The sequence below is a fragment of the Melospiza melodia genome, chromosome 2, assembly GCF_035770615.1.
Source record: "Melospiza melodia melodia isolate bMelMel2 chromosome 2, bMelMel2.pri, whole genome shotgun sequence".
Classification (NCBI taxonomy): Eukaryota; Metazoa; Chordata; class Aves; order Passeriformes; family Passerellidae; genus Melospiza; species Melospiza melodia.
Genome location: NC_086195.1, coordinates 114,309,946 through 114,332,631, shown reverse-complemented (window position 1 = coordinate 114,332,631; position 22,686 = coordinate 114,309,946). Strand labels below are relative to the sequence as shown.

Below are 22,686 nucleotides of genomic sequence, written 5' to 3'. Positions count from 1 at the left end.
ATATACAAGGGCCCAATAATGCCCTCTGGCTCTATGTACTTTAGTTCCCAGGCAGAAATGAAAAACCAAACTCCAGCTGACCTACACATATGAACAGTACATTGATTGATAATTTGGTCAACAAGCCAGAGGGCATCTGTATGCTGATAGAACAGGAAGCTGCTGCCACTGTGGCTAAGCCCAGCAGGACACATTGTTGTCATGACCAAACTATTAAAAAATGTCACAACTGCATAAGCCTGCTGTAAGAATTTTTTCAGGTTTTTGTAGAAACTCTCAAGAGTTTTGGATTTACTCACCTTGTTGGTATAACAACAGTGATTGGAACTCTGAACAAAGGGCCTGCATTAGGCATTGCTGTATCATATCCACACACCTAACAAAATAAAATACAACAACTCAATCTTTGGTCAAAATCAAACTATAGAAGACAACATTCAACTTAAACCAGTTGCAAAGTATTTTGAATCTTTGTAGTTGTCACCGAGGAGAAAATGTCATTCAAGCACTGTCACCCTAGAAACAGTAAAATACCAACAATCACTGAGGAAAAAGAAAATATTTTTCCCATTTTGACTCATTTCACCAGAGGGAAAAAACTTAATCAATAGTTATTCATTTGGCTTATGTTTACTATATGCTCTTACTTTTCAAACAGAGATACTCAAAGTTCTACAGGCATGTGCTACATGTGCAACATTATATAGCCCAACTATTGCTGAACCCTGGCTTCAGTCCGTATAGAGTAAAATACATTGTAGCACTACTTTATGTTCTGTAAAGCTCAAAGATTTTATTTCCTTAAATATCGTTTCCATAAAAAGTTGATAGAGACCCCATAAGGACACACAAGGGCACAGAGTTTTGCTCAGAACACCAGTACTTCCATACCTCTGTATAATGTACTCCTCCATTCAGGCCACGTGGATCCACACGAATATTTATGTGTCGACACTGGTTCATGAGTTCTAAATGACTAGGACACTGGACCCATGGTGCATTAGAAGTCAAAGCTAAATGAAGCTGGAGAGATATTCTTTCTGTGTTTTCTGTCAGTAAACAAATTATAAAATCAATTCAGTAACACAAACATGTGCACAGAATCCACTGTGACAGCATTTGCCATTAAAATACACACATTGGTAAAATATAATAGGAACCGATTTCTTAGAGCCCCTGGATCTCTGATTCTGCACAAAGGGAGTGTTCTTTATTACTTCTTTTAACTTGACAAAAAAAGAACAGCAACAGTAGGCAGTAAAAGAAAGGTGGTATCCAGCTTTGAAATTCCTCTCCCCTGAAACAGTCAACCCTGACAAAGCCAAAGGCAGGCTGCTAAGCAAGGCTTCAGTTACCCACAACATAGTCTGGAAGCAGGCATAAACTTCCTTCTACAGATAAACTGTCGCCTAATGCAGAGAAATACAATAAAAAGCAATCACATTGATTCTGAACGCTATGCTAATTACCAAACTACATTATAAAGCATACTAAGTAAGAGGTAATGTCTACTAAAATTACTATGATAATCTAGTCAGATTTTGCAAACAGTCTGGCGGATTCTGCAAATTAGCTTTTATTCCAAAAATGCTATGCATTAAGGCACAGCTTCCAGAAAAGCATCCAGAGCAGTTAAAATGTTGAAATGTTTTAGTTATCAGCAGCTTCCTCCCACTCAAAAAATTAATGACACTTTGCAATTTCTTTTTTCTGTTTTAGTCCTAATTAAGCTTATCTTAATTTTCAGACATTTCATCATATCTAGATTAAGCAGAGAAAAGAACACTCTATTATAAGTACAGCAGAAGCAATAAAAGCTTGAAGAGAGCTTCAACAGACAAACTGAGCCATCAGCCTCCCTAAACTCTTATTTAGGAGTTTCTCAAACTCAGTCTTGTTGAAGACACCAGACACAGCACAGAAATAACTAGGGAAAACAGTTACCAGGGAAAACTAGGGAAACAACATCTATGCACCAGTGCCAGTCATTCATTGCAAATTCCTGTTTTTAGATTGCTTATTTCCTGCAGAAGTTTAGTGAACAATTATTTTGTGCCACGTTAAATTTAAAATGCACTGACTGCAATGTAAGCCGTCAAGCAATTAAGTTATTCAGAGTCAGTAACCTGCCCTAATTCATACCCTTTCTGCCCCTAAATAAACTCATCCCTTTGTCACATGCCAACCTTCTTGATGACCACTGGTTTCAGGAAAGGAATAAACTCATTAACAAGCTCTCACACAGCTCCCTTTTTAAATACAACATAATTCAGTCTCAGTGAGTTCCAATTTTTATTAAATAAAGCAGGGCAAAAGGGTTTGCAGAAAAAAAGGTTAAACCTTATTTTCATCTGCACAACTTATTTTTACCCTTTTAGTAATAAAAACCATATAAATTCCTGTACTGCCCTTCTAAATCTAATCCATAGAAATTCCTGTATTGCCCTTCTAAATTCTAAATCTAGAATTTATAGTCTTTAAATAACTGAGAAACTAATTTCTGGGTAAGTGCTCTCATCTTTAGAACAATTATCAACCTTCACCAAAAGTTATCTACAACACAAACCCTGAAGTTCTGTAATTTCATGAAACATCAGAGATCTATGGTTACTCTTTTTGTTTCTCCAAAGCCTCCCCAACGTGACTTCAAATTTCTACAGAACAGAGGTCTCTTTTTTTCAGTGAGAGAAAGCATTGAAGCAAGTCTCCCCAAACAACATGAAAGCCCTGCATGTAAGTCTGAGGTTGAAAAGGTAAAGTTGTTTATTTTGCATATCTTCCTTGACCATGAAACTATGGTTACACTGACTCCTTTTACAGTACAGACTCCTATCACTCATCATATCACAGCTTTTTGTGTCAAGTTGACATTTGGATTTCTCTGCACCTCCACCTACTAAAGCTCTTTCCTACCTGTATTCTCAGGAAAGACAGGCTCTATGCCAACCCCATGATCAGATGGTGCCACTATCTGGGCTGGATCTCTGAGGTAGATTCCACGGTTGCTGCCGACAGTAACTGTGAAGCCAATGTTACTTGTGAATGATGAATTCTGAATGAGGTAGTCATAGGCTTTATCAACCTGTTAGAAAGAGCAAGTTCTAAATTAACAAATTTCAACTTAATAGCAATTTATGCATATTCTCTTCAATATGAAATGTTTAGCAAGCACAGTAAGAAACAGTGAAGTACCTTACATGCTATCTGAGCAACATGCAATTGCACGACACTCAGTACAGAAAATGAGGCAATTTTCACAGTCTGCAATGGCCACAGAGAGCCAGAAAGCCAAGAACATTTGAAAAAACAAACAAGGCCAAGTCTCCTCTGCTACAAATACACAAAAAGATTCCTATTCAGACATTACACTGAAGAAGAGGACTTCAAGGCCCAAACCTACTATTCTAATTTAGGTGACTTTTTCGTAGGTGGAGCAACACTAGTTAAAACATTTAAAACTTTTATACTATAAGAAGCTGAGCAATTAACAAAAATGGCAATGGAATACCCATGCAAGTCTCGTATATTGATACAAAGTAAAAGAATCAGGTCATGAAGTCCAGCTCTGGGTTTAAGTACATGAGATGTCACAATCAACTCACATGAAAAATTCATATCCCTGTTTTAAAAAGACACCTCTCCACCTCACTTGTTATTTTACTGACTACAAAAATCTTAAATTCTCTTCTATTGACAGCAAGGGACCTTCACCAGTGAAGATTAGGGCACTCTCCTTTGAGACAAGTGGACGTACAACACCTCGTCTCCAAGATCAATTCTAATCACATTTTAGCACATGATTTAATCATAGGCTACTAAAACACCAAGTATGATTGGTGCATTCTATTTTTTATTTGATATGGCTACAACCACTGCTGCCTTCTGTATCAAACTCAGCATTATAGATGCGCTTAATAGGCATTACCTACTAGGTTCTAGCATCTCCATAACTTGAATTTTGGACTAAGCATTTAATAGCTGGCATTTTGAAGCACAAGAAAAAAAATCTTAGTACTTCTATTAGACTAGGACAAGAGTGACTGTAGGCAATAACCAGGCCCAGCTGTGTAAGAACATAAGCTAATGCATAGGGACACAGTCAGTATGCCTTTACCATACACAGGATCACATCACAGATTTCCAAAGGACTCTGAAGCCCACAAGAAACAATGAGCACTCAGACTGTTCAGTGCAGACCTGCAGCAAAGTCATTGTACAACTGCAGCTGTACTTCTCTGTGAACCAGTGTGGGTATCTGTTTCCACTGCCCAGAACTTACAGTCCCAGCTTTTGTCTGGACAGAACAAGTTCAGCTGTCTCTGACAATACTTAAAAACATTTTTGGACATTAGTACAGAATCTAGGCGCCCATGTGGTGCCTAAATCCACATGTGGGTAACAAAAACCTACATGCCACTTTTATGTCCATGTATCTTTTTGATCAGCCTAAGAATGTGTCCAGTTATCACATTTATTTTACAGTAACTGCATGCTGAAACTGGAAGAACCTTCTCATTCCTCCTCCCCTGCCACTACATTCCCTTCCTCTCCCCCAGTGTGATTTGAGAATCAAGTAGCATGGAACAAACTGAGTGAGATCACCTCAAAAGCTGTTCTGGCTGTTTTGTGGGTTTGTTTTTCACCAGCAGTTATTTATATTATACTGGGGTTTTTTTGCTTTCAAATACCTGAATAATACCATGTCCTTGTGCAAATACTTCTATGTTTTCAGCTTTCACTGCAGTATTTTCTAATGCTCTTCTGACAGAATGAACAGTGTAATGAACATTATTAGCTTTAAGTCCTGAAATAAAAAATAAGTGTTACTAGATACAACAAAATATTTGAAAGTGACAGCATGTTTTTAAGAGGAAAAAGTATCTAACCTCTTTTAGATGATGCATCTATGTTTAACATTGTAGCACTTTACCTGACAACACTAGCGCAATGCCTCCACACGCATTGGGAGAAGACATGGATGTGCCATTCATGAGCTGTGTTCCTCGCAGAGTCCAGTTTGGAACTGAAGCAATAGCACCTCCTGGGGCACTGATACTCACTCCAAGGGCTCCATCAGTGCTAGCATTAAAAAGCAATGGTTAAAACACTTTTTTTTTTTTTTCACAATTTAAGATAAAGTTGTCAGTACATTGAAAAAAAAATGACTTTAGAGAATACTCGCTGCATTTTAATTCAATAAATCCATTAACCCATTAAACCTAAGAAAAAGCATGACACCAACTAACAATTTAAAATGTCATGTTAATCATCAGCTGTGCCTGTTTCACAGTGAGAGGTTTCTAAATTTTCCACTCCTTCAATATTCTCCACCAGGCTTGAGTTTAGCCAGCAGAATACTTTCTGGGATTTGAATTACAAAATGCACACAAACCAACCTATTAAACACTTCAATACATAAATTCATATTCCACATAGCCTATTCAATGGCTATTACTTCTCAAGAAAAATAGTAAAAGGAGGAGGAAGGCTAGAAAAGATCCAAAACCTAGACTTCTAATTTTGCATGCTGATAGTTCACTACCAGGTTAAGTTTTGAATTTACAAGCCTGAGACAAGAGGCCAAGGGGAGAACACATAAAAAGTAATGTCAAGATGTAGGTCAGGATCAGCTGGGCCTGATCCCTAAACCCCACTTCTTTTTTCACATGCATATTTAAGAACAGAGCAACTGTGTGCCTACGGCACAGTTAGAATAACATCTAGTCTTCAACTCTGCAAGCCAGATATGCTCCATCTTTCTTGCTCTGGATAGACAAAAATTGCACTACTTGAATAAGGACAGCCCTGTGCCTGAGCTATTTAGTTCTGTAGAGAGGCAGGATATTTTAGGGTGTTTATATCCCACACTAACAGCTTCATATATCTAAAATCCATCTGAAATCAGAATATTCCAAGTATGAAATGGCAATGTGACATTTGGACATATTTTATGACAGACGTATATAAACCCATAAAAACGTTCTGCATCCCAACACCTTGGGACAAGCAGTGCACAGCACATCTGCCTGAAAGCCTCTACTGCTTACTGGGACAGACTGATCCCTACACCAAGACTGCTCTAGCAAACCTAAGGAACTCTCCAGTCATCTGCATACTGCACCCTAAACAAGGAGAATCCTCCTTCGGCCAGACTTGGCCTTTCAGTTGGCTATTTTACAGGGCACAGTGACTAAGCACACAAAAAGTGAGATGTGTGTGCGTGTGTGTGTGTCTATCAAAATTAATTATAAATCAATCTTCCTTTCTCAGCTGAGGGCAGAGAGCACATTTCTCTTTTCCCTACACAAAACACGACAATCCTTCATCGTAAGATTCTTGAAACAATATACTTGCTGGTAAATACAAACACCAGAACAGCTAGAGAACAACTCCAAAGTCTAAACATAAGCAAGAACTCAAGAAAAGATGTTACTATTGTTTTTGTTTGTGTATCACATTACTATCAGATGCTTCTGAGAAATAAAATAAAAATTGGAGTTTACACTGCCCTTAAAATTTCTTTCACACATATTTCAGAAAATTTTCTGTAGTGTAAGGCAGAAAGCAATTTTTCTGCCCACTCACACCTCTACTGAACCCAAAAACACCCTTGAGTAAATTACACCATCACAGCACTGTCACAGAACTAACACTACTGCAGTAACAGTATTTATTTTAATCTTCATCACTTATAGCACATTTAACTTCACCACACTAACCTAATGAAATAAATGCTATAGGAAAAAAGTAAACAAAAAAACCCAAACAAATTTCCAAACAACCCTTCAGTAACTTTTATAATCTTTGAATAGATCTGCACCCAAATACTTTTCTGGAAAATACAGGTTGTGCTGAGGCAGGTCCATGCTATTCCCTCCCCTCCAGGAGTTCTAGATCCCAATATATAAAAGTGTTACCAGAAGAGCAGGCTAGTTATGCTCTTTTCACAGAGAAGAAATACGTTCATTTTGGTATTAGTGACCCAGTCTAGATTTTTGAGTTATATCACCTGAACCCCAAAGTAATCAATTTTCTTGGAATATAACCTACCTAGGCCCTCTGGATGACCAAGTGTACTGATTTGCTGGCAGTTTTTCTCTCAAAGAGTATTCAGCAACCATCATGTCAGGTGACACATAGGCACCAACACCTGTAAAAAAATTCAAGTGTTTTAGATGTAATATAAATTTTATTAAGAACTAAAGTAAAATTCTTCTGTGGTTTTAACTCTTTATGAGAAGAATTCTTGCTTGACATTTAAAATGGAAACACACATTTTCCATCTCATTAAATCTAGATATTTTTGCAAGGCTATGCAGTAACAATGCTAATGGGTGCACACTGTATAATAGTAAAATATCACACAAACTTCCAAGTTTCACTTTTATTCAGTTGGAATATAACCTTCTACACTTTTTTCTCAACAGGTAACTCATACATTTCTTCTCCCTCTCCTGCACCTCTTTCCTCTGTTTACACTGCTCTGCCACCAACTACAACAACTGCACGTCAGAGCAATCCATGTGAACTGGTTCATGTTCACGTGGCTCCCAGCTACACCCCCTGGAGCAAATGACCATATCCACACATCTCACTCAGGAGACAGTCTTTACTGGGTATCAGTTCCAAGCACACAGAGTATGTAAATGACTGCATCGAAGCCTGATAAAGCAGCAATCGTAGAAGAGAATGCCAAGGATGCACACTGCAGCTATGATTTTGTTTACAGCACAAGCACTACCATGGTGGTACAAAACTACCATACCAAGCTGACAAATTTGGCAAGGCTGTCTCTGTGTGAACTAAGCCAACCTGTCAGCTGTATTTTGCTTTACCCTCAAAAAACAAAAACTCTATCTGGTTCACTCCAGATGGAAGACAGGAGCAAACTACTTGGCATGCAGAGTGAATAATCACACTGTCTCTAGAGTGACACAACTAAGCTGAATTGACAGAGTAGATGCACTGTAAGAGCAAAGCCAGTGCAGACCTGAAAAGAACTCGTTAGTTCCAGTTCCAACCCCCAGTCTCAGTAGAGAATTAATAGCAGATTAACTTCCAGAAAGTAATCAGCATTAATTCTACTAGCTGCCCTGGAATAGCAGCTCTCCAGCTTCCAAGGTTTCATGCTAGTCTCCTTACACACTGGTCTCCTTGCATAAGAATTCTGACACTTAAAAAGCATCTTGTGTAATGAAGCAGTGAGACAATAAAGGATTTATTTAAAAATTAAGACTAAGGAAGTTACCCTTGAATGCCAGACATTTTGCTGAATCTTATAACTCAATATATTAGCCTATCAGAAAAAGAATTTTAATGACAGTAATAGACTTGCACAGCAGTGACACTGCAGCTGGAAAAATTCCTCCCCTACAAGGACTTGTCTAGATCCTAGCATGGGATTATTTTCTATCCAAATTAAAAACACTGTTCCACTAAAAATAAAAAATAGAGTATCTGATGGAGACGGATGATCGAAAACTGTAGTTCTTACAATTCAAAATGCATTGTAATACTTCCCAGAAGACTAATTGGAATCCAACTTAGAACCATATTTTCCTAAGTTGCATTTACCAGCAGCTATGGGTTGGAGCAAAGTGGTGTGCTTAGATAGTTACAGTTGAAAAAGTAATCCTGAAATATTCAAGTAAGTCAGACCAAACATTTCTTTTGCAAATTTTATACAAAGCCACATTAAATCAAGATCATTTGCCTCCCACCTCTTTTCTACATATGTAAGGTCTTGAATTGTATGAAGATACAATCTAAATTTGTATACCTAAGCATAGAGCAAGTGCTTCTCTCAGAATTAACCTTGTAGCACAGCAGGCAATTTTTTAGATTTTAGTTCAGCAATCAAACATGGTACAAAAGTACGAAGTTTGAAAAGACAGAAGCTGAATAATGTCAAAAAACTTGCCTAAATGAATTATTTACCTATTACACTAGATGTAGTTCCACCAGGACATCCAACTGTAGAAAGGCAAGGACCATTATTTCCTGCACTTGAAACATAGATTACATTGTGTTTCCACACTGCTTCATTAATCACTTCACAAATTCTCCTAAAGAAAGAGAAAGAAATGAATCATTTACTCAACAATATTGCTTTCTTCCACAGGACAAAGCTCCCATTTCTAGTACAACCTCTGACCATTCACCAAACAAGGAAGCTTATGCAGCCTGCTTCCCACATCCAGCAGAGGCGGTTCCAGTACAGAAGCTGACCACAAAAATATCTTCTAGTTTCAAAAATGGGTGAAAATTATGTAGTGATCCTAGGTCTTCAAAAAATACCTCACACATCATGTGGTGTTGCAACTATAAAAGTTCTTTATTATGCTAAAATATTATTTGTGTACGTGCTATAAATCTGTGAATGATATATTTATATACATATTATAAATGAAAAGCTTTTTCAATGGGTTTACCTCTTTCAAAGCCAGTTTAAAACTTATACTGCACAGTTTTTAACTTATGAATCATGTGAGCTTGGATGGTTCACTCTTAGCCACTAGCTGACTTACAGAAAAATCAACAAATACAGTTCCACCTCTGCGAAATTAAAATACTTTAACCACAGTACTACTCACCCAGAATTTGGCCAATGTGTTGCTTCTCCATAGCTGTAGTTGACAAGATCACATTTGTATTTTATTGTTTCTATCATCTGATAAAGTAAAAATGGAAGTCAAAATATGTGCTAGTCAAAGAATGAAAGTGACTTCAGGAACAACAAAAAACATCTGCTTAAATTGATTTGCTACATATCTCAGAAAGACAGATAAATCTCTTGAATCTAGAAAATAATTTACTGCAGCCAGATAAGTGCTATTTTCCCAAAGAACTAAGAAAATTATAAAACCTGTTCCCTGAAAAGCCTTATTCTTTCCATGTTCCCAGCTATAAATCAAGACATTACCCTAAGAGAAAACTGCAAACAGAGCTACTATTGTCTCAAGAACATAAAATTCTCCTTTCCTGCGCAGTTTGATTGAAGTACAAAAAGTTGCAAAAAAGTTACTGTTCATGTTGCTACATCAAAATATCCTATGGACCACAACATAGTCTTTTCACATCCTTTTCTTGAGTAAAATCTTTCCTTATCAATTCATTATACAGAAAAGCTCTTGGGTCTTTCAGCACTAAAAGGAATCCTATTTTTCCTCACTCTTAAGAAAAAGAGGTAACACAAACACAAACATAGGTAGATACTTGCCTCTATTCTAGATCTGAGTAACTATAAAAGATACACTGACAACACAAAGAACTTTATCAAGTATGCAAGTAACTGCTCTCATGCATCAAGCTAGTCAGACACTGCAAGTCTGTTAGCCTGGAGAAACTCTAAGAGCTCTATGCAATGTAAGTCTTGTTTTATATTAAAACACTAGTCTTACAATATGCTTTAAAATATATTCTAGTTGGTTTTAGGTGTTTTGGCTGTGTTATTTATTGCTTAAAGGTTTGGTTTTTTTGGGGGGAGTAGCTTGGGTTTTTTTAAATTTTTGGTATTTTTGTTGGAAATACTGTAGAACCATAAAACAAAGCCTATAAACAAGTAGGGCATGAAGTTTCACAATATTCTACACTTAAATCACACTGCTTTATTAATAATTTATTCAGAGAAACACCCACAGCTCTTATGAGACCAGTGCCAGTTTCCATTGTACTCAGTCTCGTATCACCAATCTTGATTGCAAGAATCTGAGCTCCAGGAGCCACACCATTCCGTTCTGGTTCGTCTGGAAAGTATCCAGCTGCAATACTAGCCACATGTGTCCCATGTGCTCCTGTGCAAAGGAAAAGTATGTTTTTTCAGTGGACTTCATTTGCAAGAATTCAATATGCTACAGGTCAATTAATTTTTGCTTATTGAGCTGTAAGCACATAAATCCAGTCAGTGGCCAGTCACCAGTGCTGCTGATACCAAAAGGGTGACAGCGTTCACCAGGAATCAGCAGTGGAGCCAGACCTGCTCAATATTTTTTGATGGTCTGGACAAGAGGATTGAGAGTATCCTCAGTCACTGTGCAGACAGGCTGGGCAGGAGTGCTGATCAGCTGGAGGATAGGAAGGCTCTACTAAGGGATCTGGACAGGCTGGATCAATAGGCTGAGGCTAATTGTATGAGGTTCGACAAATCAAAAAGCTTTTTAAAGAGAGAAAGGAGGCAGCAGGAAGAGAGGAGCAAAGTATTAACTTAATTCCACTAACAAAAGTTACTTTGCAGGCTCAACACCTCCTACTCAAAGTTATGAATACTACACCTGAGACAACTCAGGTAGCAGGCATTAAGAATAGAAAACAGAACTGCACAGAAACACAGAAAGGAACATCTCAAATAAGTTACCATCTATTTAGAAATCTGAACTGCTTATGTAGCCCTACTGAGATGGGATATTTTCATGAGGAATGAAGAGCATTTTTCAAAGCAAATCCCAACCACCCAGTCTGCTTCCAAAACAAACCATGATTACTTAAAGAATACTCTAAAACAGGTTCAGAGTGGTTATTTATACAGTTATAGTGACATCTGACATAACAAAAATGTTTGCATAAAGCTAAATTAAAGATCAATAACCATTTTGTTCATGGGTATTATATTTAAGATTCTTAAAGTAGACAAGTACAAAGGAGAGTAACTAAAAATCAATCATCACTCTACATTTAACAAACATAACAAAGGTTTTTTGAAAGAAGGTTCTCTTTAGTTTAGCTTTTAAGATACATGTGCATGTTAAAGAATACCTAAGTGGGCACATTCTAGGTATTCATGCTTATGTACATAAAGTTGACAATATTTCATACAAAAATGTAAGCAAGTTTGGTAATGAGCTGTCACTATAGAATTTAGTTCAGGAAATATGAGTATTGATCTTAAAAATCATAATAACAAATGCTGTACTATGACAGCTGCCTCAAGCCATTCCAAGTATCAGAAACACGACCCAATACAAACTACTGCTTCTCACGATACCTACTTAGCAGTAAAATGTTTTTAAGATTACTTTCATTTACCTCCACTTGTCACAATAGAAAGGAGGTTTCCATCATCATATATATTCACTGAATAATTCAACATCTCAGATGTTCCAAAAGATCCATATTCCTGAGCCTCTTTGTAGGTTCTCAGCACTGTACAGTTAGCTAAGTCACCACTCTCACTTGTATCTATGCAGGCTCTGTTGACAAAAACAAACAAACAAAAAAAGGCAATGTCACAACTGCTGCAAACTTTTGGTTACCTACCCTTTCCAGCTGAGCACAGCAAAAAGACTTCAAGAAGTTTGGTTCTGTGTTTTTGGTATCTTTAAATAGCTCTTTGAGCAGCTACTTTAAAACTTGGTTGTTTATACTTAAGATTCAGAAACTAAATAAACTGATTTTCAAAACACTACTAAATTCAAATCAATCTGTATTTGAAAAGCAAGAGTATGCAAATTTAGGGAAGTTCAAGGAAGAAATTTTACTATAAGGTAGATGTTCAGTGCTGGTACACAAACATTCAAAGTTTTACTGTTTTGTATGAAGCTCATTATCAGTAAAGAAATGTGCCATGCTACATCCTGAAGTCTGTGCACAGACACTTGTTCTGTCTTATTTCACATCACCAATGGATAGTCAAAACAGTTTTACTCTGCTTCAGAAGAAAAACCCCATAAGCTTACACTCATATCCCACTGACTTCAATAAGACTTTATTCTATCCTATCTTCACTTGGGACCAGAATTTTGTCAAGAAATTCAATTAATACAGTACAACTATTTTAAAGCAAAAAATACTTAAAACCCCTATAAAGAGGGCAGATATAAAAGATAACAAGTCTTTGATGCAAGCTATTGTTTTATGTAAAGAACAAGAGATTTTAGACAAGTTTAGTCATTTACCTCCAGGTCTCACCATCATACCACACTACACAATCATATACTGGGCCAGGATCACTGTATTTTTTCTCAAAAGAATTCAACAATTCCACTTGATTTTGAAGTTCTTCCTTTATTAGCTTATTTACCTGATACAGCAAACAAAATTCAATTAGAATATTTCCAAAATTACTACAAGATAGGTAATCCTACATTCTTTTCTAGTGCTATACATTTTTTCCATTACTTTCTCAGGAATGTTAGACTATCCTAGGAGTCATAAAAATCTAGACGTTCAATGGCTTTCAACAGTGCACTATTTATTTTTTGGCCTATTATGTACAACTACTTCTAATTTCTGTAAATATAACATTTAAAGACATTATTTTCTTAAAGACTATTAAATGATAAAGTAGTATCTGAGGCATTTCTGGTACTTCATTAAAATAGTACACAGTTTACACAAGAAAGAATATGTTTAGAAAATTCCAGCTTTGAACACAGCAAGCATGGTGGCCTCAAAACATTGCATATTAAATTAAAAACAAAACTTACTGAAAATATCCAACAAATTTCTTGAAGTAATCCTATTTTCATATTTGACACCAACTCTCAAAAGTAAACAACACTAAGCAAACTGAACAACCATGCATAGAAAGACTTATAAAATTCATCAGAAGATAAACTGGCAAATTATCTGCCAAAATACTCACAAGTATCTTTCTTTCACTCATCTAATGAAACATTTTAATCCTGTCAACCAGTAACAAATTGTTGCAAAGAACAAGTTCATAAAATTAGTCTTCATGCAAACCTGTGAGGGAGAGCTATGAGCAGCATCAAATTCTTCTTGTTTCCTACAGGCCTCTGCTAGAGCCAGCCTGTGAACAGGATCCCAGAGCTTTTCCTTGCGCTCTTTCTGCAAAATAAAATCAGAGGTTCCTCAACATGCTAAGAAATATATGTCAAAGTATGAAGTCTATAAAGATAACTTGAAAATTCTGATTTGAGACAATGGCTAAAAATAGTATACAATAGTATAAATAAGCATAAATTGCCATACAACTTAAAAAAAGGGCTGTCAGTAATTTCTGTACTTCTAGCCTCAATGGACCATTGTGAGGAGGATTTCCTAGCCATCCACCTGTTGCTCTGAAAAAATCACAGAAGAAATGGAATCAATAAAAATCAGAGAGAATACCATTTAAGTGCTGGTTAGCAATCCAAGTATGTTAGCAAACAACATGCTGTAGTGTTCTAACAAAATTAAGAAATGGAACTGTAAAATATGACTATATACCAGAAAGAAAAGATAATTCATCCTTACCTGAATCCTCTCCTTAAGAGCTTTAGGATAGATATCATAACCATTTTTTATGCCAATGTGATATTTGCCTGAAGGATTTACCCAGTTTGCTGGAATCTACAGAAAAGTACATTTAGAAATAGGTTAACTAATGGCATTAAAAGAAGTCCTCAAACAAAAAACCCCAACACTGTGTAAGACAGATGAGCAGAACAAACCTGTACATACTGCCAATTTAATTCTCTGTCTCCATAACAGTAACTGCACTGTTCCAACAACATGACATGGCATTTTCAATCCAGCTCCCAAAAAATCAGTATCAGTTCATGTGACACTGCCATTGAACATCTTTAAGCATTAGTTGCTCTGATAGTCTATTTTTAAAACACAAAGCCCCAGCTTTACTGAATTTGCTGGGTGTGGGGAAATAACAGTACTGTAAGTGAAACCTAACATGAGCAAGTATGGTTGGAAGCCATGACAAACATCTGAATATCTCATTTCACAACTTCATGCAATTTGGACTCTGTATATCAGGATCTGCTCATCCTAGTAACAAAAAGTCAAAGAGAAACAGATTTAGCCTAACAATCATCTTCTCTGGAAAATTAGGAAAAAGCTGACAGTATGGAGAGATCCAAAGATGTGATGCCCCCATATCACATCATCAATCCCATCAGGAAATCAAGAACATGTTAGCAACATCAGTTCTGTGTACTCAAGATCTCTACTAGACTGTGTCCTTTCTGGAAACCCTACAGCATTTCTGCTATGCATAGTGAGAATTCAGTGAGTCTGCAACTAGGTCCTCACAGATTTTTCAGTCTCTAAATCGATTCACTACGAGCTTAACACAATTCCTCTTGTAGCTCATGCAAATGTGGAAACTACTAGCACTTTTAAAAACACCACTGTGTCTGATATTTTAAAAACACATTAGCACATTTTCTTCAGCCAATTTCCAAAGCTGTATCAGATACTGGTTTGAACAAATAATTAAATTATTATCAGGCCCCCAAAAAAGCCCTGTACACACCCGTATTCAGCTACGGAATAAATCAGAGATAAAGACATATAAAAAGTGTAAAACACACTAAGCAATCTACATGAAGATGAGCGAATGCAGCATTAGGTTTGGGTAAGATCTGGCTAGCTGGTTTCAGTTGGGCTAGGGTTGATTTTCTTTACAGTCGCTGATATGGGGCTGTTTTGGATTTGTGCTGAACACTCTTAATAACTCAGGGATGTTTTAGCTGCTGCTGGACACTGCTTGCACAGAGTCAAGGCTTTTTCTCTCACCCATCCCAAACAGTGAGCAGGCTGGAGATGCACAAGGATTTGGGAGGGGACATAGCTGGGACAACCGATCCCAACCTGACCACATCACGATACAGCATCACGATCAGCATATAAAGCCAGGGAAAGAAGAAAGAAGGGGAGTCATTAAGAGTGATGGCATTTATATTCAAGTCACCATTTGTGTGGAGTCCAGCTTTCCTGGAGATGGCGGAACACCTGCCTGCCCATGGGAAGTGGTGAATGGACCCCTTGTTTTCCTTTGCTTGCGTGCAAGGCTTTTGTTTTATCTATTCAACTGTCTTTATCTCAATGTGTAAGTTTTTTTCAATTTCACCCTTCTGATTCTCTTCTCCCCATACTGCCTGGGGAAGGCTGAGTGAGCAGTTCTATGGTGCTTAGCTGCCAGCCAGATTTAAACCACAACATCTGGTTAAAAGGAAATAAGTTTTGTAAAAACCAAAACAGGCGCTAAATTTGCTGTTAACCAAAGAAGATGATGTCCAATGGTGTCTCTGTACCACCAAATACTCACCTTTAAAGTTCTTCCAGAAAGACCAGTAATTTCTCCATCTTTAGGTTCTGCAATGGTACATGTAGTTACATCACCACTGCCCGTAGTGTCAATGATATCAATTATCTTCGGTTTCCCATCAGTTGTAATCTGAAAATATGAGTACAGAAAAAGTGGGAAATGATTAGTACTTTAGGACACAAACCAGGAAAATTTTGTTGTTAAAAATATCAACTAGCTTTTTCAGACACCCAACCTTTAATTGAAGGACATAAAAGCAACTTGAACTCAAAATAAATTTTCAAATAACTAAGAACAACATGTCCCTCTTTCTGGTTCATACAAATCCACTCCTAATTCTAATAAGGATTTAGAAGAGAAAAAAGTGAAAACACTATCAACAAAGCACAGGCAGCCTCAATTTAAAACCAAGCCTAAATTTGCAAAAAAGCTATTTGCAAGAACTACTATTTGTCGTCATATCATTTGCTGCGTTGCTTGCGACCCCTCATTCTGGACAAATTTTATAGCAATGAATGCACAAGTAAGAAAATGACAGGTGCTGAAGTACAAGCTCTCACAAACTGGAATCTCTTAACTCAGCTTAAAGGAACCTAAAAAGGGACATAAGGTACTATTACCTTATTTGTCCTCTTTCAAAGATTCTGCTTTGTGTTTTAATTCCTTTGTACTGTTAGCAGCTACAGCTATATACACCTAATACTTCTACAAGGAGTCTGGAAAGATGTTATAGCAGCCTCCCAGCACCTAAAAAGGGCCTATAAGAAACATGGAAGCAATTTTTTACATGGCACAGGCAGTGATAGGACAAGGAAGAATGGCTTTAAACTAAAGGAGACTGTCAGACCAGTTTTAAGGAAGAAATTTTTCACTGTAAGAACAGTGAAACACTGGAACAGGTTGCCAGGTGGATGCCCCATCCACCTGGAAACATTCAAGGTCAGGTTGGATGGGGTTCTGAGCAATCCAACGTAGTTGAAGATGTCCCTGCTCCTTGAAGGGAGGTTGGAATAGACAGCCTTTCAAGGTCCCTTCCAACCCAAACCATTCTGTGATTCTATGAATTGATCATACATACATATTTTTACAGTTCTGTATCAAAGACTGATTACAAAAAGAAGATATCAATCATCTTCCTAGTATTTTTTATACATTAACTACACTGAAAGTGAAAAGAGCTTCATATTCAGAAAAGCAGCAACATTTGTTGTTTTCTACCATTTAAATATATGGTATTTTTGTCTTTATTCTCTATCAGTAATTTTGATGTTAGATATAATATATGGAAGGTTATTTTGTTGCAATAATGCTCTAAATTGTGAATACCGCTACTGGAAGCTACCAACACATTCAAACTGTTTCATAAAAGTCACTCTGCTGCTGCCAAAAGGACAAGAGTCAGGTTCTTATCACATCTCGGCAAACAAGGATACATACTTACATAGTCTCAAATTCACGGCTTAAAAAAAAAAAGTAACAAACAAAAACCCAACCAAAGCCCATACAATCCAAAAAACAATCTCCTAGGAACTCAACAACAAAAAACCAACCCAAACAAGTAACAAGCAACACCTCCAATGAAAATAGGCTTAAACAGCTTAAAAAAATAAAAATAATCAACCCCAAATATTCCAAACCCATAGCAACCATAAAAACAGCATCAATTTCATTTCCCAGAAGGTAACAAATACTGCTTTTGAATAAGCTTCCTAGGGAAGAACTTTCATGACAGAAACCAACACTCCACTCTGTTCACAGAAATTCAAGTTCACTGGAGAAAATCTTAAGAGCATCTTAACCTGGTAAAACATCGACCAATCCATAGTTACATAGTAGTGAAAATTTACTTGGGGAACAGTGCGTAGGCACTAAACCATACACTTTTCAAGCATTTGTAATTAATGTCTTCAATGCTGGCCACAATTCACACAAAAGTCAAGAGCCGCTCCAATACTAAAACAACTGCAAACCAATCCTGACATTAGCAGCACTTGACACTTTTCAGTCTGCCTCTACTCAAAGTCAACTATTCAGTGATCAAAGTACAAGAAAACAAGAATGAAAATGTAATCCAAGGTGACTTGCTTGAAGGAGGCAAGTTATACAGCAACAGGTGGCCAGAACACAGATTTATGCTGCAGCAAGCTTGAATAGTTTTAGGAGTTGTTTCCTAGCCCGAAAAACGAGGTGCACCTCCTACACTCTATGGCTCTCTGCCTCCTAGCTGAAACCCAGCAGGCCCATACATGCACTTGAGTTTGTACTGTCAGAACCAAGAAATCAGAGTCTTTCAGTCAGACACAAGAAACTGAGAGTTTCAGCTGGTGTAAGGCTCAATTCCTAAGAGCCGCAATCCAGACAGGTTCAGGGTAACTCAGTGCGAGTAACCGATACGGCGGCTCCTGCTCCCACGAGCGGCCCTTCGGCACGCTGCCCACAGCGGCAACGCCAGAGCGAAACTCAAGAGTTAGCTCAGTTTGCCTTTGCAAATCTTGCCATTCCGAGTTTAAAATTATAATAAAAATAATCAAGTGACCTTGATCAATTCCCTCATGTGAAGAGAAGAGTCCTGAAACAATGAATTGATCACAGACAGAAGGTACATTCTAGTACCTTTTGCATTAGAACTTTAAAAAAATTATTTTTATACAGTTAAAAATATTTTATACTGTGTTTAGAAAAAAAATCCCCAATCCTGTCTTAATTATTATGGCTTGCCTATAGGCATTTAAAAAACAAATCAGTAGTTTAAACTGAAAACTACTTTGCTGTTTATACATTTCTGCTTGAAGTTTTAAAATCCTGTGTACATGTTAGTTCTGACTAACTAGTACTGTAAAGCAGATAAATTAGTAAACCAAGAACACTAAAATTAATCTGTGTGCATAATCCTGGCAACTCATACAGGTTATAATAAAAGTAGAAAAGCACCAGTATCTTTGACAATCACAACACAAGAAAAAGGAAAGCCAGATGCATTTTAGCATGTTTTTGCCAGCCCATACAATCATTGACTCCAACTGTCAGCTACTGCAGACACAAGAGATGAACAAGTTCTTCAGCACTTTGGTCATGGAACAGCTGATCATCATAATCACAAACAAAATAATTTCCAAGCAATTTTTTTAACTCAGTGCTGAAAAGCAAGTAAAACAAAACTAGCTGCTACGGCTAAAAAGCTGTCACATAAAAGCACAAGTTAATGTTAGTAAATAATAATTCCAAATGCCACGTTACAAAATAAATAAATTTGCAAGAAGCAAAATGAACTGACTTATCTATCATGAAACAAAAGAAGCCGCAATAGGAACAGGGAAAGGACAGGGTGGGGCTGAGCAAAGACTATACCTATACAACCACAACACTCCATTAAATGCATCTAAAATTTCATCAGTCACTCTGCCTTAATGAGAATTACAAACAATGACTTGGCAGACAGCAGGAAATACATTCTACCAAGAGAACTGAAAGAGGGCAAAACTCACATGAAAGAAGCAGACAAACTAAACCTTACAGTTGGTGTCAGCTGGTGGAAAAGCAAGGGAAGAAGAGGTGAAAGAAATTCCCTAGAAGGCACTGGTTCAAAGATTCATAAAGAAAAGGAAAGTAAGTACAACCTAGAATAACATTTTATGTATCAAAGAAAGCCAATCAACAGACAACAGATCTAAGAAGGTTTTGTTAACTATTCTCTCTATAGCAGCAAGTGTCCAGGGAAGAACAGAAACATAATGATATTTCCCTGTTAAACTCTGTCCCCAGATCTTTCTGTCCCTCAGAAAGAAAACAAACAGTGCTATCAATGTTTACAAACCAAGTCACAGAATCAACAAGCAAAGAACCCTACCCAGGAATGAAACACTATGCAGCAGCTAAGAAATTAACTGGTTTGTTTTGATTAAGAACTCCACTATATCCAAATCACAGTAGCTCATTTTAGCTTGTAATAATCATTGTCATTAACCAGTACTCTAAGTTGTAATATCAATTAACCTTGCTACAGGTTAGCAACTGATTCAACATCTTACAGATCTAACTCTATGCCAGGCCAGGAACTGACAAGAAGACTGACATTAAGAAAAAGCAGCAGCAGGAAAGATGGGTGTAAAAAAAAATTTCAAAAATTGTCCCAAGGTTAGAAACTACTTCTTGCAGTACAGCTATGCTGTGTCACTGCCTATGCCCAGGACACTGATTCATTGCACTGAGCCAAAATGTAAACTGGCAAATGCTCCAGAGAGTGAGAACATTCTTTTGCTGAAGAAACACCTACAAAGCTATTCTGGACTGGGTGCTGCCTATGCCTCCTTTATAACTCCCTGTGCAGTAAGTATCCCCTAGCTGTACTTTAGCAAGCTCCTTAAGCCAGGTCTATTACGTGGGCAGTGAGAAAAGATCACACAACTTCTTTACACGTTTTTTGACAACCCTGCCGACTTACTCTCACCCACTGCAACGTGAATTACACATCCTGCTCTTCAAATCTTTTACTTCTTCTACAAATCTTTTACTGCATTACCCAAAATTTTATCCTGTGTGTAAAGAAAGAAAGTCGGAGAAAACTGATATGGTCAACACAGAGATCACGATGCTTCATAAATACCCCTTATGAGCCTTGAGTTACCTATATCGGAACAAAGCTTCTCACTACTGCCACTAAATTCATACCAGGGTTTTGTGGTTGTTGTTGACCACTACTCATTCATAACCTCTAAAAACTTAGAGGTTTTTGCTTTTATATGTGAAACTTCAGAACCATGAACATCATTCAATTTATATTCACACCTTCCTAATTGTCTTCCATTATTTTCTGCTCTGCCCATGGTATTACCATGATTTCCTTTTGGCTAGCTTTCATTAAGATTTCCAATTACTCTTCCACTCACCCGCGACTTCTTACCAAAAACATCAGCTTCATTTCAGCTTAAATCAACAGAAGTGACACCTGGCCACTCCTTCCCTCCATCCAACCTGTCCTCTTAACTCATGCTCTAGTTGAACTGCATCCCATAAGGAGTCATTTCAGAACACGGAACTAATGATCTGCCAGGGTCAGGTCCCTGAATGAGGTCACTTAGAAGTTAATTCCACACCAAAGAAAGGATGGAAACCAACACAAGCCCTGCTTAGTCAAAACAAAACATAACAAAGGATTCAGCGTCCAAGTGAGTTGCATACAACTCCGAATCATTCTCCCACGGACTCTTATGCCATCACTCAGGCATAACATGTTAACAAAAAATCTAAAGCAGCAGTGACACAAAGGGCCACATGCAAACTTACAAGATAAAGAAATGTTAAGAGACAAAGGTTACAAGAAATAAGTGCTGAGAAATGCCCAAACTGACATCACACACAGAAATTTACAAAACCGACACGGAGACATAAAGTTGGCAGATCAAAAAAAAGCTGGCAGAATCAAATTTGATACAGACTGTTATTGCAATAAAACGCACGAGAAATATAAAGAGAAAGACGGGTATGCAAATTGTGCCATAAATACACTTTTCATGTAAAACACCTAGGCGGCTGTGCGTAGCCTGGAGCTACCTACTGCCGAAGTAATGCAGGTTTAACCAAAACACAGAGCGTTCTTTTATAATGAGCCCTGCGAGAGAAGGCAGCCCCGGAGATCCAAGCGCCGTGACACGGCTGCGGACGGCTGGGCAAGGAGCAGGATCCGCACAGCAGCAGCCCCGGGGGTGACCGGTGCGGATCCCCGGCCACGGCATCTCCCCGCCCTCCCGCGCCCGAGCCCCGCTCACGCGTGCGGGGCGGGAACCGAGAGCGAACACAAGCCACGAGTCCCCGGGACAGGGATAGGGACAGTCCCCGGGACAGGGACAGTCCCCCGGACAGGGACAGTCCCCGGGACAGCCCTCCGGGGCCTCCCCCGCTCTCGCCGCCGCTGCCTCGGGCCGCCCGAGTGCCATGGCCGGCCCCGTACTCGTCCCCGTCCTGCGGGGGTCGCTCCGGTAGGACCCGGGAGCTCCTTGAGAGCCGCGGCCGTGACTCAGGGCCGCCGCCGCCCCGCTCTACCTGCATGCCAGGCGCCCCGGGGTCCACGCCGGTGTCCAGCACGGCTAGCAGCACCCCCCGCCCGTCGAAGTCGGGGAAGCGGGCGAGGAAGGCGGCGGCGCCGGTCTCCTTCTTGGGCAGGAGCCCGTGGAACGGGAACGGCTCCTCGGCGGCGGCCGCCATGGCGCGAGACCGGGGCGCGGGGCCGGCGGGGACAGGCTGCGAGAGGCCACGGGAGGGCGGCGCATGCGCGGTGCCGCCCCACCGGCCCGCGGGAACGCGCACCCCCTGGCGGCCCGCGGCGCGAGCGGCACCGGAGCTAAACTGACCAATAGGGCGCCGAGGCGGGCGGGGCCTGCTGTGCAGGCAGCCAATCACGGGAGGGACGCGTTCCACGCGCCGGGGCTGTGGCGGCCACGTACGGCGGCGGCTGGAGCCGAGGGCACCTTCGGTCGCCGGGCCCGCCCCGCCCCGGGGCTGCCGGCCGGCCGCAGGCTGCGGCCTCGGACCCTGCCCGCGGCTGTGCGAGGGTCTCCGGCGTCCTCCTAATCGCAAACGGAATCACGGAATCACTTAGATTGGAAAAGACAGCTGAGATCATTAAGTTCAAGCTATGACCGAACGCCGTGTCAACTGAGTGTCAACCACACCACGGTACTGAGTGC

At 39.1% G+C, this 22,686-nt stretch overlaps 1 protein-coding gene across 2 annotated transcripts in view; it reads right to left on the bottom strand.

Moving 5' to 3' along the window:
• TPP2 (tripeptidyl peptidase 2) overlaps positions 1–22,219 on the bottom strand; it is a 49,979-nt gene extending 27,760 nt beyond the window's left edge. For both annotated transcript variants that reach the window (XM_063149625.1, XM_063149626.1), the window contains exons 1-15: positions 22,043–22,219; positions 16,004–16,132; positions 14,194–14,289; positions 13,681–13,785; positions 12,891–13,015; positions 12,022–12,185; positions 10,639–10,793; positions 9,594–9,670; positions 8,938–9,065; positions 7,051–7,150; positions 4,931–5,079; positions 4,689–4,804; positions 2,914–3,082; positions 892–1,049; positions 300–376 (exon numbers count right to left, since the gene is read on the bottom strand). In XM_063149625.1, coding sequence (XP_063005695.1) covers positions 300–376; positions 892–1,049; positions 2,914–3,082; positions 4,689–4,804; positions 4,931–5,079; positions 7,051–7,150; positions 8,938–9,065; positions 9,594–9,670; positions 10,639–10,793; positions 12,022–12,185; positions 12,891–13,015; positions 13,681–13,785; positions 14,194–14,289; positions 16,004–16,132; positions 22,043–22,204 — 1,910 coding nt within the window. In that variant the 5' untranslated portion in view covers positions 22,205–22,219. The remainder of the gene's footprint in view (positions 1–299; positions 377–891; positions 1,050–2,913; positions 3,083–4,688; positions 4,805–4,930; positions 5,080–7,050; positions 7,151–8,937; positions 9,066–9,593; positions 9,671–10,638; positions 10,794–12,021; positions 12,186–12,890; positions 13,016–13,680; positions 13,786–14,193; positions 14,290–16,003; positions 16,133–22,042) is intronic.
• Positions 22,220–22,686: the final 467 nt, after the last annotated feature.